This window comes from Rhinolophus ferrumequinum, chromosome 11, assembly GCF_004115265.2.
Source record: "Rhinolophus ferrumequinum isolate MPI-CBG mRhiFer1 chromosome 11, mRhiFer1_v1.p, whole genome shotgun sequence".
Classification (NCBI taxonomy): Eukaryota; Metazoa; Chordata; class Mammalia; order Chiroptera; family Rhinolophidae; genus Rhinolophus; species Rhinolophus ferrumequinum.
Window position 1 is genome coordinate 26,546,850 of NC_046294.1, and position 15,635 is coordinate 26,562,484.

At 39.9% G+C, this 15,635-nt stretch overlaps 1 protein-coding gene across 5 annotated transcripts in view; it reads left to right on the top strand.

The window, feature by feature from the left end:
* MPPED2 (metallophosphoesterase domain containing 2) overlaps nucleotides 1–15,635 on the top strand; it is a 161,917-nt gene that overhangs the window by 33,896 nt on the left and 112,386 nt on the right. For all 5 annotated transcript variants that reach the window (XM_033118812.1, XM_033118808.1, XM_033118811.1 and 2 more), the window contains exon 3: nucleotides 13,661–13,842. In XM_033118812.1, the coding sequence (XP_032974703.1) occupies nucleotides 13,661–13,842 (182 nt within the window). The remainder of the gene's footprint in view (nucleotides 1–13,660; nucleotides 13,843–15,635) is intronic.

Genomic DNA, 15,635 nt, shown 5'->3' on the forward strand with positions numbered 1-15,635 from the left:
TCTGTAAAATGGGATTAATAATACCCACCTTACAGGGTTCTTGCAAGGAAGAGAGGAAGTAATGTTCATAAAGTGCTTGGCACAATGCTGGATGCACAGCCAATGGCAGTCGTTGATGGTGGACCTTCTTTTTATTACTAGGAGTTGGGGAGCGTGGAGCTTAGATCCAGTTCAGTTAGTAACATTGGTCATGAGGAAGTCACTCAAACCATTTGGACTTTAGGGTCCAATGGCAATAATGACACTGTCCCTTTTACCTGCAAGGTGAGGATGAAATCAGATTATGTATGAAAGAGCTATTTGGAAAAGTATGAAGGGGTGTACCAAGGTACAAGTTAAACATGAAGGGAACACTAGCCAGATCAGAAAGGGCAAAGTAGCTGACTCAAGTTGTAACTGCAACTTTCCCACAGGAATCCAGTTTGTGGAGAACATGTTGAGTGAGTTATACTTAATCTCCTGTGAGAAAGAGCTTTAACCCAGAAACCCTGCAGCACCACTCACAGATTCACCTGATCTGTGCCCTCTTGTCAAGAAAGGGCCAGCCCACAACCGGAACCAGACCTTGTGGGAGGTCTTATTGCATCTTTTCCCAGGTGAGGGCTGTGCCTCTGGTTATTAGGAAACTCCCTGACAGGCCTCCCCTTTCACCGGGGAGTGAGAAGAGGAACAAAAAAAGTCCATTACTTCAGCCCGGCAAGCTGTGGGAGCATCAAGTGTAGATGTGTGTGAGCTTGTCCATACCCTTTAGGCCAAGTGCTTATAAAAATTATGTGGATGCTAAATCGCCACAAGCGTTCAGCGAAGTTTTGCTTTGGCAAACCCACATCAAAATTTCCGGACATTCTCACATCCACTCTGCCGGGCCGTAATGAGAATGCAGCCCTGCCACAGGTCCTGTAGCAAACATTTCAGAGTCAGGACAAAGAGAGAGAAATTGTAGTCTAGTCCTGCTGCACTGACTGAAATGGGTTCATGATTCTCCCTGTGTTTTCTAGTACTATGCAGGCTACAACATGGGTGGAAAAGACAATAATTTCCTTGGAATTCGAAGCTGATTTGTAGTTGGGGTTTATATAAATCTTTTCAGTGACTTTCTCAGGCCACTATTCACCCTAGATTCCAACGGAATCACGTTGTCTGTACAGAAGAGCGCCAGCCCCGATGTAATCAAGTTTAAATCTGTCAGTCAGGACTGCTTTCCTACAATGGGCATTTGGAGACAATTGCCTATTAAAATATCCAGTCTCGAGCCCTGCCCTGAAAGCAGATTGAAGGCTTGATAGGGATGACCATCTTTTTATTATTATTGTTGTTGTTATTTTGAAAAGCAATTGATAGGGGACTGAAAAGGGGACTTGTCTGAGCTTAACATGCCCCTTAGGCCACCCTTCCCTAAAAGATGATTTAAAAACAGGCAGTGAGCCAGAGAATTTTCAAGGCTAACTTTCTCACGTGGAAGAGAAAAATTATTGCAATGCCCTTTAGCTAAGTACACTCACTTCAGCCTTTATGGATGGCAGTGGTCACGTGTTCACTTCTTCATGAGGAAGAGAGCTTGAAACAATCACACAGCAGAACCTCCTGAGACTGGGGGTGGAATGGTATCTGATAGTAGGGGCACAGGGAGTACCTGTAAGGTTTTTTCTTTTTCTTTTTTTTTCTTTTTAAAAGAGAAGGCTTTTTGAGGAAGTTATCTTTCTGCCAAAAAACTAAAGTGGTCTAACCTCCTTTTCATCTTGTCCATCATTGCTCTAGCAGAAAGATATAGTCGACATGCCTGAGTCATAGCAGACCTGCCGGGCACTACAATAGGCAGTTTTGCAGAAAGCACACTCCAGACGTGGGACTCTACAGTTTAGAATTCGAATGGGTGTATGCAGGAGTAAAAAGGAGCGAACAGAATTATGCAGACATGGTGGATGAAGACTTTCTAGTAAACTTATAGCAGATATTGACAAAGAACTGAGAATTATCTGAAGTTGATTTCCCTTATCCAAAGTATCCAGGAAAGTCACTGATTTGAACTAAAACAGGAAAATTTTATATGAACTATCATGAAACGAATAAAATAATATAGGAATGACATATAACCAGCCACTGAAAGAAATTGGATCTGGCCAGGATAAGAAGCAGGGTATAATTTGATTTGTATATTATTTTTGTGGGTGTATAGGAGATGATAGACAGATAGATAGATAGATAGATAGATAGATAGATAGATAAATAGATAGATAGATAGTTTGAACTGGATGTAAGCTAACTATTAAAGTACAATGAATAAAGTTTGGCCTTTGTAAAATGTGGTTTATACCTTGGGTTCACTCATTCATGGCTAATGCTTTTCATTGTTTTTATAAAGTTTGGAATAAAATAAGTACTTGTTCCTGATGGGTACCTGCTCTGGGTGAGTAGTCATAACTGTAGTCATGATGATTTGGTGTCCAGATTTTGTAAAAACTGGTATCTCGATAATGTATTTCTATTTGGATTTAGCAATCCTTAACAACTGTGAAGTAGAGAGGTACAAGCTTCGACAGCTTTACGAAAATGCAGGTCACTTTACAAATGCAGTGTGTACCGGGGAATTACCTTCTTCTCAACTTGGCACTCTGACTCACTTTCCTCACCTTCACGCGTTTATTTCTTTATTGTTTTATTTAAATGCTCTTCCATTGGGGAACCTCAAATTTATGTGGAATAAAAAATGTTGAAATGAATTTATAAATGGATGCAAAACTGGAGGAGGAATCAGTTGAACCTCCACCAGAGAGAATTCATTTGCATCTATAGTTAAGAATTATTTGCATTGCTTTCATTGACCTACAAGTTAAAAGTAGTAAGATACTCCCCAAAATAAGGCTTATGTCCCCATGGGACCAGTTAATGTCTGGAGGCTTCAGCATTCTATTAGAGGGATGCTCATTCCAAAATTTAAAATTTTCCCCCAAACCTCTGAGAAACACTATTGCCTAGCAAAGGGCAGGAACTCATGGTTTATACAGGCTCCAAATCCAAAGTCCCAAGCTTATTGGGTGACCCTAAGCAAAATTTGGAGAATACGGAACATACACACACACACACACACACACACACACACACACACACACACACACCACACACACACACACACAGACACACACACACAAACATACAGAAATCTTGAGAGGCTTGAATGTAATAATAGAGGAAAATCCCCTAGCACTTAGTAGATGCTGCTAAATATCAGGTATGATTATTAGTAAAAAGGGTCTAACATATACCGGGGGTGCCAGAAAAATGTATACACGTGACTTGTAGTCATCTTTTGTTATCGGTATATATTGAGTATTACAATTTTAATACAGTTTTTTCCTTTCTTAAACTGTGTATACATTTTTCAGCACCCTCTGTATTCTTGCCAAATTAATATTTGTTGAGTGACACAATCAAGAGTGGATAAATTTTTTTTTTAAAGGTCCAGGGAGTAAATATTTTAGGCTTTGCAGGCCATATGGCGTCTGTCACAACTCTGAAACTGCTGCTGTAGCTTGAAAGCAACCATAGACAATATTTTAACAAATGCATGTGGTTGTGTTTTAGTAAAATGTTCTTTCTAAAAAACAAGCATTGGGCCGAGTTTACCTATGGGCTGTAGATTGCTGCTGACTCCTGGACGAAAAGATTACGATGGCTAATTCACAAGTTTGGGGTGGAAAACTAATTTCTAGTGGTACCAATTGGTGGACCGTGCCAAAGTCACCCAACAGGGAAACGTGGGCAGAGTTGCCATGTGTAGCCAGTGCTAATCAGAAGTTTTAACTTAGTAAAGGGCATTTCCCTTTGTTATTTATTATTCAAAGTAAATTGACTACTACAATCAGACCTAAATGTGATTCTTTCTCAACCACATACTAGCAGCTGATCATGGAAATGTCACCCACCAGGTGTATATACCATAGATACACCAACCCTGTGATCATCGTGAGACAATGTAAACTACAAAATACTCAACCCTGGAAATAGTCTTCGTTCCCAGATGGGGAAGAAAGTAGTCCTTCATGGGTTCTTCCATTGTGTGGGAACTGTGTAATTTTTATGGTTGAATAGTGGGCTAGTTATTTCAGCAAAGGATAATGATGTAAGGTAAAATGGTGCTCTTTGTTATGAAACAGTGTCCAGAGTTATATACATTAAATCTGAAAATTATTGTACTCGGATTAGATTAATTTGGCAAGGTCCTTAGATCTTGGCATCATGTTAAGTGGCTTCACAAATAAGCATTTGTCTTGAACTGTACTTAACCTGATGCTCCACAAGTAGCTATTAATAAAAATGGTCGTTTTGCCTCAGGCATGACTGATTTTTTTTTGAAAGTAAGTCAATCAACTCAAGCCACAGTCTGAAAAAACAAAACAAAACAAAACCCCTAAACCATTACAGACCAGTAAAATCCAACTGAAATGGCTACACACTTTAAAGAAGGCCCATTAGCTATGCCAATATGAAGTTACCTGCACTTCTGATAAGCACAATTAACTAAACGGTGAGTCCCATTAACAACGACTTGTGAGACGTTAAGCATTAGAAAAACTTGGCTTTGATGAGTTGGAAAAGTAGAGAGAGACAGTAGGATTCGGTCTCCTTGACAAAGTTTTAATACAAAACAAAATCTTGTGTCATCAGACCAACACCTCCCAGTGAAGGTCCTCCCCAACTTTTAAAAAACTAAATACCTGTGTTTTTGATGTCCCTTAAGGTTCTTTCTACTGGACTGAGCCAGATGAAGACATATTTTCAGGGGGATCAATGTTTAAAAAACCCACATTTTGTTCCTGAATTTGTCATTGTAATTATTGACTTAAAAACCAGGGTGCCCCATTTCAAGACAGAATCTGCTCTTACATCGGGGTGCGCTGTGTTGGGTGAGAGGAGGTTGTCAAGCTGGAGGATGGCAGACAGAGCAGACGCTGGGCATTCTGCTTGGGGCAGAGAAACCCCCTACTAGCCCCGTCCGTTCGCCAAAGTGCTAAATTCTTTCTGAGGCTCCGTTTTCTCATTTGTAAAATGGGAGAAAGACGGGGCCTACCTACCTGCTATAAGGATGAAATGAAAACAACCCGTGGAAAGGGCATCCCCCAGTGCCTGGCTTCTACAGGAAAACTGGCGCTATTGCTCCTCAGCGTTACCACTGCTATTTTTGGCCAAAATTTCTGTATCGGTATCCACATGTCTTCGTCCGTTTGGGCTGCTATGACAAATACTGTAGCCTCGGTGGCTTCAACAACAATTTATGTCTCGTAGCTCTGGAGGCTGGGAGGTCCATGATCAAGGTGCCAGGGACAGAGATCATCTTCTCTTGTCTCTGTTTGTAAGGCCACTCATCCCATGTAGAAGAGCTCCGCCCTCATGACCTAATTACCTGCCAAAGGCTCCACCTCCAAATACTATCACATTGGGAATTGGGGCTTCAACATAGGAGTTTTAGGGGAGGACAAACATTTAGTCCACAGCACCAGCTCAGTGATAAAAATGAGGACAGGATGGAGCGATAGAGACTGAACAGTGTAGCATGTCGTCGTTCATTTTTGACTGCTTCTCCAATCCTTATTTACTGTATACTCATGACGACAGTTTCTGTTCATAATGTCATCATCAGATTTCTACTGCCTTTCCTTCCTATCCTCACCTTTCTATATGTTTTCAATTGAATGGGCTTGGCTTTATCACATGCCTAGGTTTTTGCCAGCTCCCTTTCCTTTAGTTCCCTCCCACCCCAACTCAACCACGCTCACACCGTGCACGGAGCCACATCGGTTTTCTAAAAGCCAGCTTTCTTTGTGGCCCTCTGCACCTTTCAGTGAGGGAGGAGGCCATGTGTCGTTGCTTCCAGGGCTGGTTCAGGCCCCACAGTCTGGCTCTGTGTGGTCTGGCCCCGATCCCAGCAGCCTCTGAAACCTTCCACTGCTCCCTGTCACAGTGAGTCTGCTGCAGCCACGCCTCTTTACTCACAAGTCCCAAACAGTCCACGAGCGTCCATACCCCTCCTGCTGTTGCCAGAATAGTTCTTCTTTTCTGCCTGTTTTCCCGAGCCCTCTGCGTGATTAAATCCCAATTCAAGTTCCTACTTCATGCCACTCTCATGCCTCTTCTTTCTGAGCCTAAGATCCTAAGATTCAGGCATTTGAGATGGACACACTATGCTGGTTTCTGTACCACTATAATGTCCCCTGTTCTTCTTCCCAGCCCTCAAGCAATGTGAGGCATTTTCTCCTTTACCCTACAGCACCTCGCACATCCTTGATTAAAGCACTTTGCATGTTGTTGCATAAATCATCTGTTTACATACCACAGGAGTCCCCTCAGACTTGATTATAGCTGTCTCCCTAGCACCTAGCACAATCTATGGCCCATAAAAAGTGCTTAGTAAATGCTTGTGAAATGACTAAATAACTGAATAGAAATCAGGCATGCCAATAAGCATTTGTTGAAGAATGAATCAATTGACAGATCAACTACAGAATCTCTGAAGGAACCACCCTTGTTGCTTCTTTGTCCTCCCAGACCCTACCATGGCACCTGGCACACAGGTAGGTGATTAAGAAATGGTTATTGACTGACTGACTGACTGATCGACTAGAATAACAGACACTCAGTGCAGTGTCACATGCCTTCTTTTCTCAAATACAGGGCCAGTACTCAGAAATGTAAGCCGATTAACTTGGTTGTTAGGTTCAAAGAGTGGGAAACATTTAATCCCGGACAATACATCTCGGGTAGGATGTTTACGACCCAACAATATGCCATCTGAGAGGCTTCAGTGGCTCACAAAGCAGCTAGCACCAAAACACCTCAAATGGGACTAGTACAAGGACCATGAATTCATATCACATGCAGTGCTCAAAGAATTAAATTGTTTCCACTTAATATTCATTGAATGTCAGCACTGTACTTTTGTACTTGGAAAAAATAGATGAGACACACTCCGTGCAGTGGGTTTTGTTAGCTATAATTAGTTGGTGATAGAACAGTGTTGATACAGCAGTTCAGCAGTTAAAGGAAAGCAGTGCCCTTGATACAAATGTGAATATATTTATACATCTGGTTCTGTTCTGCTTACTTACTGTGTTTCAGCACCGTTTCTGTTCTGGGGTATGAGGGCTAATAAGCTAGGAGAATTTCACCAGCTCATAGTTTTAGAAAAACAATAACAGCGCCACATCTGAAGCAACTGGTTAAATCACATATTTTTAAATTTTTGTTTTATTGTGGTGGAATTCTGGCTTTTTTGTTCACATTTATGCCAAATATACCTGGAGGCTCTATCTACAGTCTTCATTGGCAGTTTTACTTCTCTTTATATATAAAGTCTCGCTAATCCTGATTATATTTGGATGGATCTGGACTGAGTTTATTTTTGCATTGTCTGGAAAGCAAAAAATAAAATTGCAAAGAGAAAGAATGTATTTTAAGCTACCGAAGAGACTGAAGTGTTTCTCAAGCCTTGCACAAATGAATAGTGGTATAGAAACCATGCTGCTGATGACTTGGGATCATTCAGTCCTTCCCCTCTTTTCAAACACTTGAGGAACAGAGGGTAGAAGATGGGAAGTGACTTGCCCAAGGTCGCATAACTAATCGATGTAGTAGTTATCTTTCTAATCAGTGTAGTAAGAGTGCAGAAAGCCCCTGGACTCCACAAGCAGGGCTCTTTCAATGAGGCTTTTCTGTCAACTGAAGTAGTCCCTCTAAAGACACCTGTGTTTGGAAACATTTACAGTCAGCTTGCACGTGTGACTTGACATCCTTGAAAACGAGGACCACTCTTTATCAATATTCTAAAAATCAGACTTTCATATTGCCCATTCGCTCAAGGAACTGTGACATGCAGTTTTTTTGTGGTTTTAGGAGACTCCATCCGACTGGATAACGTACAGGAGAATTGAGAGGTCAATGTACCGAGCACTAAAACAGAGATTTTTGACAGTAAATTTCAACAATTCTGAGCAATCTCTCTAGACATGAATGGCTACAAAAGTTTCGGTGATTGATTTGCTGGCATTTTATAATTTTCACTCCAAGTTCAGGTATGTTTTTAGCGTCCAAACCTAAGTGGGTGGAAAGAGAAGTAAATTGGCAGTCAGAAAATCTGCGTTCTAGTTCTTTAGAGTGGGTGAACCTTGAATAGAATTTTAGTAGTTAGATATTTATGTTAATGTGTAGTTGACACATGCAACCAGCATATCCAATTCACGACTTTCAGATGATATTGTTCAGGGCAAAACTAAAAACAAAGTTGTGTAAAAACTGGAAGACACAACAAAAATTAAGTAATAGTGTACACGTGTCAGGCAGAACACATGCTAGAGCACATGATAGTCAAAGAAGTAAAACACAGGATTAGATCATCTCTAAGGTCCCTTCCAATACAAAAATTCTGCGATTCTACTACTTTAAGCGTGGTATTTATTTATCAATTGTTTTGCTAGCGGGTTTTGCATATCTGTATCAAACAATACGTTTAAGGTGAATGGTGTAACATTGAAGTTCTAGCTTTCATGCCATCTAAATTTTCTGGATAAAAACGAAAGCTTTATTGTCACACTGGCAAACTTTCTACAGATCAAGTCAGTGGAATGCATAAGCATAGCATCGATATTTTCAAGTGGAAGGGGGATGGGAATACATTCAGATCTTGTTAACATGCTTTGTAAGGTTTATATTCTATTCTGAAACTGAATTATAGGCTAATTATGTACACACGGCTTTACTGTACACATGGCCTAAAAAAGAAATCCATGTCATAACAAACCATATGATAACAGCTTTTCTGAAGATCTATCAATGGAACTTGCAACGCTGTATGAATTTGTTATTGGAAAAAATAACACATATGGCCAGAAAAGGGTTGCTTAATGGAAGCGATAATATCATCATACTTTTTTTATGGGCAAAAAATTCTCATATGCCAAGGCTGAATAAATGAGAATGGTTTATTTGTTTGAATATGCAGCAAGATATGTAAACATTTGAGAATCAAGTTTCAAGAACAAGATTTGAGGCTTGGGACAAAATCTGGAGTTTCAGTTAGAAAATGGTTTAAGATGGTAGACAGCTCCGGCCTGGAGGAAAGTCCACCCGTGTGTCCAGCACAGGCGCCCCATCTCCTGGGCCAGCTTTTGTCTCTGATAAACAGCTCACTGGTGCATGAGTTCTGATAAACAGCTCACTGGTGCACAGATGGACAGGTTCTGACCAACCAGACTACCTAGGCGGTCACCAGGATTCCGAGGGCACTTGATATCCTAGCAGAATCCTAGCACACAAGGAAAAGCTGAAGAAATGTCTGGCTCCTCAACTTGACTAGAGAAGATTGCAGGGGTTTATAATACATGTTCCCAACTATTTGAAGAACTAGCAAATGGAAAAGGAACTGAATTCTTCTTCTCTGTTAGTTGAGAGTGCAGAACTAGGATGAAGAAGGAAGTCACAGGAAGGAAATGCAATGGGTTGATTGACTGTGGTTTATGTGCCCAGTATTGTGCTAAGTGTCGTGTATGTGATCTGTTTTCATTCTCACACGTCCCTGTGTGGTAGCTGTAATTATCTCCTTGTAACACAAGGAGAGAAGGAGGTCAGAGAAACGAAAGGTTACTACGTACTACCGATAATAGTAGGGAAAATATGGCTACTGATTAGTAAAAAGAAATCTTAACATGTATCGAGTGTCTGCTCTGTGTCAGACACTCTTCTACATGCTTTGAGTACATTGTCCCTTTGATCCTTACGGCAATCCTATGGCATAGGTACTATTTTTATGTCCATTTTATTGGTGAGGAAACCAAGGCATAGGAGTTTAAGCACCTTGCTGGGTGTCCCACCGTTAATAAATATGGAGCAGAATTCGGAGCCAGATAAGTCTGGCTGAAGAGCTTAACGTGCTTTTTACCCTTCTGTCATTCTGCATCTCTACTTTCTGACTTTCTGTGCTACGTGCCAGACTAGTACTTGACAATTTACATCCTCATAGCAACTTAGCAGATTAGGCATTATTATTCCCATTTTACAGATGAGGGGGGAAATGAAGACCAAAAAAAATGAAATAACATGTCTGATGTGAATAACTCAGCTAAAATTGTTACTCAGTCTTTGGGCTCCAGGCCAAGTCTCTTTGGACCATGGTCAGCTTTTCAGAGGTGCAGACTCTGATCAGAAAGTCTCTAGCAAACAGAGATATCAAAAAACGAGAATGGGCTGCCCTGGGGGAAGGGAGGGGACTCAAGAGCTCCCTTTCTCTGGAAAGCTTGAAAGGAAAATTTATGTCAGCTAGGCAGGCAAAGGGTAGAGGGGATTCAAGCTTTATATAAAGCATTGAACCCAATTCCCCCTAAGGTTTTGTCCAGCTCTGGGATTTTATGATACTGTGTTTTCTTCTCATCTTCCCATGTCATCTTGTTTTCCCCTGGGTGTACTCAGATGTACGTGCAAATCTCACTCTGATATTTGAATCTGGCTCTGGGGGTTAGATTGCCTTGGTTAAAGACTCACTTGCTAGGATATTTGACATGATGCCTTGGGGGAAATGTTAGGTCATTTGAGAAGTCAGCAGCATAAATAGTAAGCAGTAAAGTAGTTGTTAACTAAGAGGGAAAATGTAGCGTGAGGGTCTTCATACAATCTAAACAGGTAGATTTCCCAACCGTAGTCAAGGTCTCCCTTAAACCTGCTTTTACAGTGAAAATGTTTATCTTGACTTTCCGAAGTGTTTACCAAACGCCCAATTTGGAAATAATAGTTTCCCTAGGGTTGTCTCAACTTTAATTATATCCACTCAACTTTAATTAGACATCTTATTTTCAACTCTGAATGTCTTTGGGTGGAAATGTCTTCCTTCCTGTGAACTCCAGGTGATATTTGTCACGTTTTGCTGCAGCGTCTTATCTTCTTGTACTTAGTCCTGTGGGTAACAAAGAACATCAGTGTCAGTGGGTCGGGAGGTATATAATTTCTGCATTTGTGTCTTTATTCCTCCCTCTTTCCCAATCCTCTTTCTTGAATCAATCCTCCATATCTCTCCCAAATGCCTACACATTGTTTCTCTTTGATGACATCAAGTTGATGGTGTTGATGGCTGAGCCTTTTCTGCCATTGTTTCTGTGTACTTCTGACTCCTTACTTCAGCTCACAGCTGAGAAGACACATTTTCTCCCTATTTCCTGTCCCCTCTGTTTTTCTATTCCTTGGCCTTTATTTCACGTTAATTCTGTTGGATATTTAAATATTTCTCTGGAGAAGGCGGTAGGGTGGGGAGGGAAGTTGTAGCCATTCAAAAATTGACTGGCGTTCCAATAATCTTAGAAACTTATTGCCCAAGATAGAGCTAAGATGAGAAACAAATGATGTACCATGTGATGATTTGTTTCTTTAAGTTGAGTAGATTCATAGAGTACGGGCCCATTCACAGCGAGGGGTTTATGTCTGTGCTATTTTATGTTTGATAAATTCAAAATGATGACTGTGATGGCCCTCTGATAAATTTGGATGGATTCATAAAGGATTTTGATTTAGTAGTTGTGTCCGTAGCTTAGCTGAGTTATAGAAAAGAAGGGGGCTGTGTCTGTACATTTTTATTAGGCTGAGAACTAGAAAATGAACATGTATGTGTATATGCACACATAGACAATATTGAATTTACTCATATACTTAAAGTCCAGTGGTGATTTTCTTTCATTCAAATGTTGGTGGATTAAGTATAAATGTGCACAGTCTCATTCTAATGAGTCTCTTAACTTCAGGGATCGGGGAGAATATTACCTATCATTTTCAGAGGGTGACAGTCTGCTGCAGCAGGAGAAAATCATTCACTCTCTGAGAAAACTACCTTTAAAAGACAGGAGCTATTGATAAGATTAGAACCACGGCGACTGTAATAGAGTCACAGAAACGGCAAGGAAGATACCAAACTTTTTCATATATTTAAAAAAAAAATCAACATTGGATATAATCAGGAAGGTTTCCAGGTTACTCATGAGATCTCTGTGGATTAGTGAATTTTCGCCATGGTAACAGCATTATTAATTTCTAACCCTTACGGGAAAAATCCATTAATTTTTTGCATGAGGTAAACCTGCCTTTTAGGTTTCCAGTTAGACCCACTGTGTTGACCAGTTCACAGTCCCTCCGTCCTTTCTTCCTTTTTTTTCTCTCTTCTTCTAGGTCTTCTTGCTTACTTCTTCTCTGTCAAAGAAAAAATAAAATTAAAAGATTAACCATGAAAGAAATGCAAAACTAGCCAGGATGTATACTGATGTCTTTATTTCCCTCACTACAATGGCCATTGTTAAAACAGGTTTTTTCTTTTTTAAAAATGGGAAAAAGAAAGAAAAATTAAACAAAGCCTGTGGAGGCAAGATATATAGGGAATCTTGTGTTGAGCTTTCAATGTGTTCTCTGCTACATGTTAACTGTCAAGGGTGGGACTGTGATATGAAATATTGTTCCTTATTTAATGTTCCACACTGTAATCTCCACATTGCATGTTTGTTTCTCTTGTGACCTTCTCTTTGTATTTATAACTGCTTCTTTTCACCCATAGTCCAAAATAAGTGTGCATTCCTACAGAGAAATTAAAGGAAGCTGTCAGTGTAGAGTTAATACAGTTAAAGCATCCTTAACTCTGCTACCAACCCCTTAAATAATTAAAACTGTATGCTTGAAGAGTCAGATTTGCATTTCTTTACCAAGTTTATGTAGCACACTTTGTTACACTCAATTAAATGAGAATGTTCTGTTTCATTTTCTTTGCTTCGGGTTGATCATTTTGCCTTTTGATTCTTATGCCCTCGTGTAATTTCACAGTACTTAGGTCTCTGAAACTATACATATATTAATGCATATGTAGATCTATAGAAACCCATTAAAAGGCGTACTGTTTGTACTGAATAGAATGTTTGCCCAAGGCCTTTGGGCATTGCAAGTAACCTAAGGTGTATTGGGACTGCAGATAATTCATTGTGGTAAAGAAGGAACTTGACCAAGTTTTTTTTTAACACCCGATGATTTTTTTTTTACAGCTCTCTTATTTTGACATCACCTTCCCTCTCTGCACTTTGATTTGAGAATCTCTTAGCGAAAACAAGAAGATACTGGTGTTGAATGGTTCTGGAAAGGATATTAAATATTAGTACTATCTACATATTTCTCTACGTCTCAGTTGGCAAATCATGTGCAGTGTTCTCCGTAAATTAGTTCATTGCTTAACTTATGCATGTTTAAGAAGGAATAAATTAGTTACTCACTTCCTAATGCGTAGTGGGATCGATTGGAGCACGATGAGAGAGAAAATCGCATAATTTGCTTCCCCAGTTGGGGTTCAATATCCCTAAACTTTACCATCAATCACGCTATCAGTTTCCTGGGTTACTTCCGACTCTGCACGTGAGATATTCTTTTTTTAATGCTCCTCCCAGGTAAGTAAAACGTTTCGGATTTGCCCACTGGGTTTGTAGATGAGTGATGCTATCTCCTTTGTACCCCAAAGGGTCCCTTGTTACAAGGGTCCCTTCTGCCTTTGCTTCAGTTTGGGTGCGTTCAACGGCTAACAATCGATATGTATGTGCGATGACAATTACGAGGGTTCTAATACATTTAACTGTTATGGGATCTGTTATGTCTACTTTAGGGTCGACCCCATCCCATATGACACTCCAAAACCAGCGGGCCACACGCGGTTTGTCTGCATCTCAGACACACACTCCAGAACAGATGGTATCCAGATGCCTTATGGGGACATCCTTCTCCACACAGGCGATTTCACCGAGCTGGGACTGCCCTCAGAGGTTAAGAAGTTTAATGACTGGTTAGGTAAGGAATGATTGCGTTCTGGCGCCCCCAATTAACCTTTCCCGTCCGAGTGTCACTCACTTCGTCCTAATTGAATTAGAGCACTTGGAAGCCAGCTCAGCCATTTCTCGTATGATATGCGGTGGTGTCTAGCTTTAATCCAATTCTGTTAATTAAAGATGAATTTTTAGATATTTAATTTTACTGTGCATCCTTTCGGTGCCTGGCCTCGGCGGCTCTGGGGCAAAGGGATGGAAAGCTTTGAAACCCATCTCATCTCGCTCATTCTGCTTTAATGAGGGCATTCATTGGCACACATGAGACCTAGAATCCTATTTTTAATTCATTGACTCTGCAATCTTTCCTAGATATTACGAGCAAAGATGTACAAATGACCTACTAGTAAGAGAACATTTCTAAGAAATGAAGGAGCTTGTAAAACTCCTTCTGCGAAGGGAGGGTCCTAGCACAGTGCTGTGTAAAGAGCTGCTTTTCTAAGTGAACCAGAAGGGTATCCTAAGACCCCTGAAAATACAAGGTGTCCTCGTGTAAAGCTCCAAAAACTTGGAATATGAAACCACCCTAGCACTGTGAAAAGTACCATGGAAACTTTGTGGTTACTGTAGAGGCACCCACAGGTCGGGGGTTATCTGAAAAATCTTGACTCCTGAGTCAGGCATGGCCAAATATTAGCATTACAAGGCAATCATGAGGTTATTCATAGCTAGATTAGATGACAGATCTTTTTTAGAATCCTCTTAGGTGAGGGAAAGAAGTGCAAAGGTTCTGAGATTTTCAGACTCTCTAAAGCTACTAAAGAATTACATAGCAGAGAGCAGAAATCACTCTAAAAGAAGAGTGTCATGAACAAAAATGTCAGCCAACAAAAATTACTGAGGAGATTTAGGCAGAAACTTTAAACTAAAACAGGGATTGAGAAATTTTTAAATAATTTTTAAATAATTGATCAAATGTATGTGTTAATGGAAAAATAATATTCATTAAAAACAGTTAAATTATTTAAAAAACAAACCAATAAGCCTAACTAATAAGCCTAACTAATAACATAAGTGTTTTGAGTTTTCCTGTGTTCTTGCACATCTGTTCACATTTTATAAAGTTGACATCAGAGTGCATATCTGTTCTTTTACTTTTGGTTATTTTCATTTGAGAGTATTGGTAAGAGTTTAAATGATTTTGCATAATTTCCTTATTTCTCCTTTTTAATAGCAACATGACATTCATATTGTGCTATGCTTTTATGTAATAAGATGTCCCTCTAAAATGAACATCTAAATTGATCAGTTTTCCTCTGATAGCTAGCACTGAAATGTGCGTTTTCAGTGTTTGTATATGTCTTTCTGCTTCCGTTGACTTATTTCTTAGAGTAAAATACGGTCTGAGTTAAACTACTAAGTCAAAGGATATGAAATTCTTCATGGTCCTTGTCTGTTGGCGTATTGCTTTCCAAGGGAGTTCTGGCTGTGTACTACATTTCATTAACAGTGAAGGAATATACCAATTTTACCACTGTCTTGGCGGCCTAGACATTGGAGCTTTATATTTTGTGCTGCTTTAGAAGGTATTCAGCCATCTCATTTAAAACAGCAAGATATCTTAAATATCATTCAGCACAATCCTATTTTTACAAATAACTCAGAGATGCAGAGAAGTTAAGTGACTTTCTCAGAGTCTCCTTAGGCAGAGCTGGGTCTATAATCCACATCTTTTCACTGCTCTTGCCTCTGTAAAATTAGCTTTCAAGTACTATTATCTCATCATTTTAGCAACATTTATTTATGAACTGTTAGCAG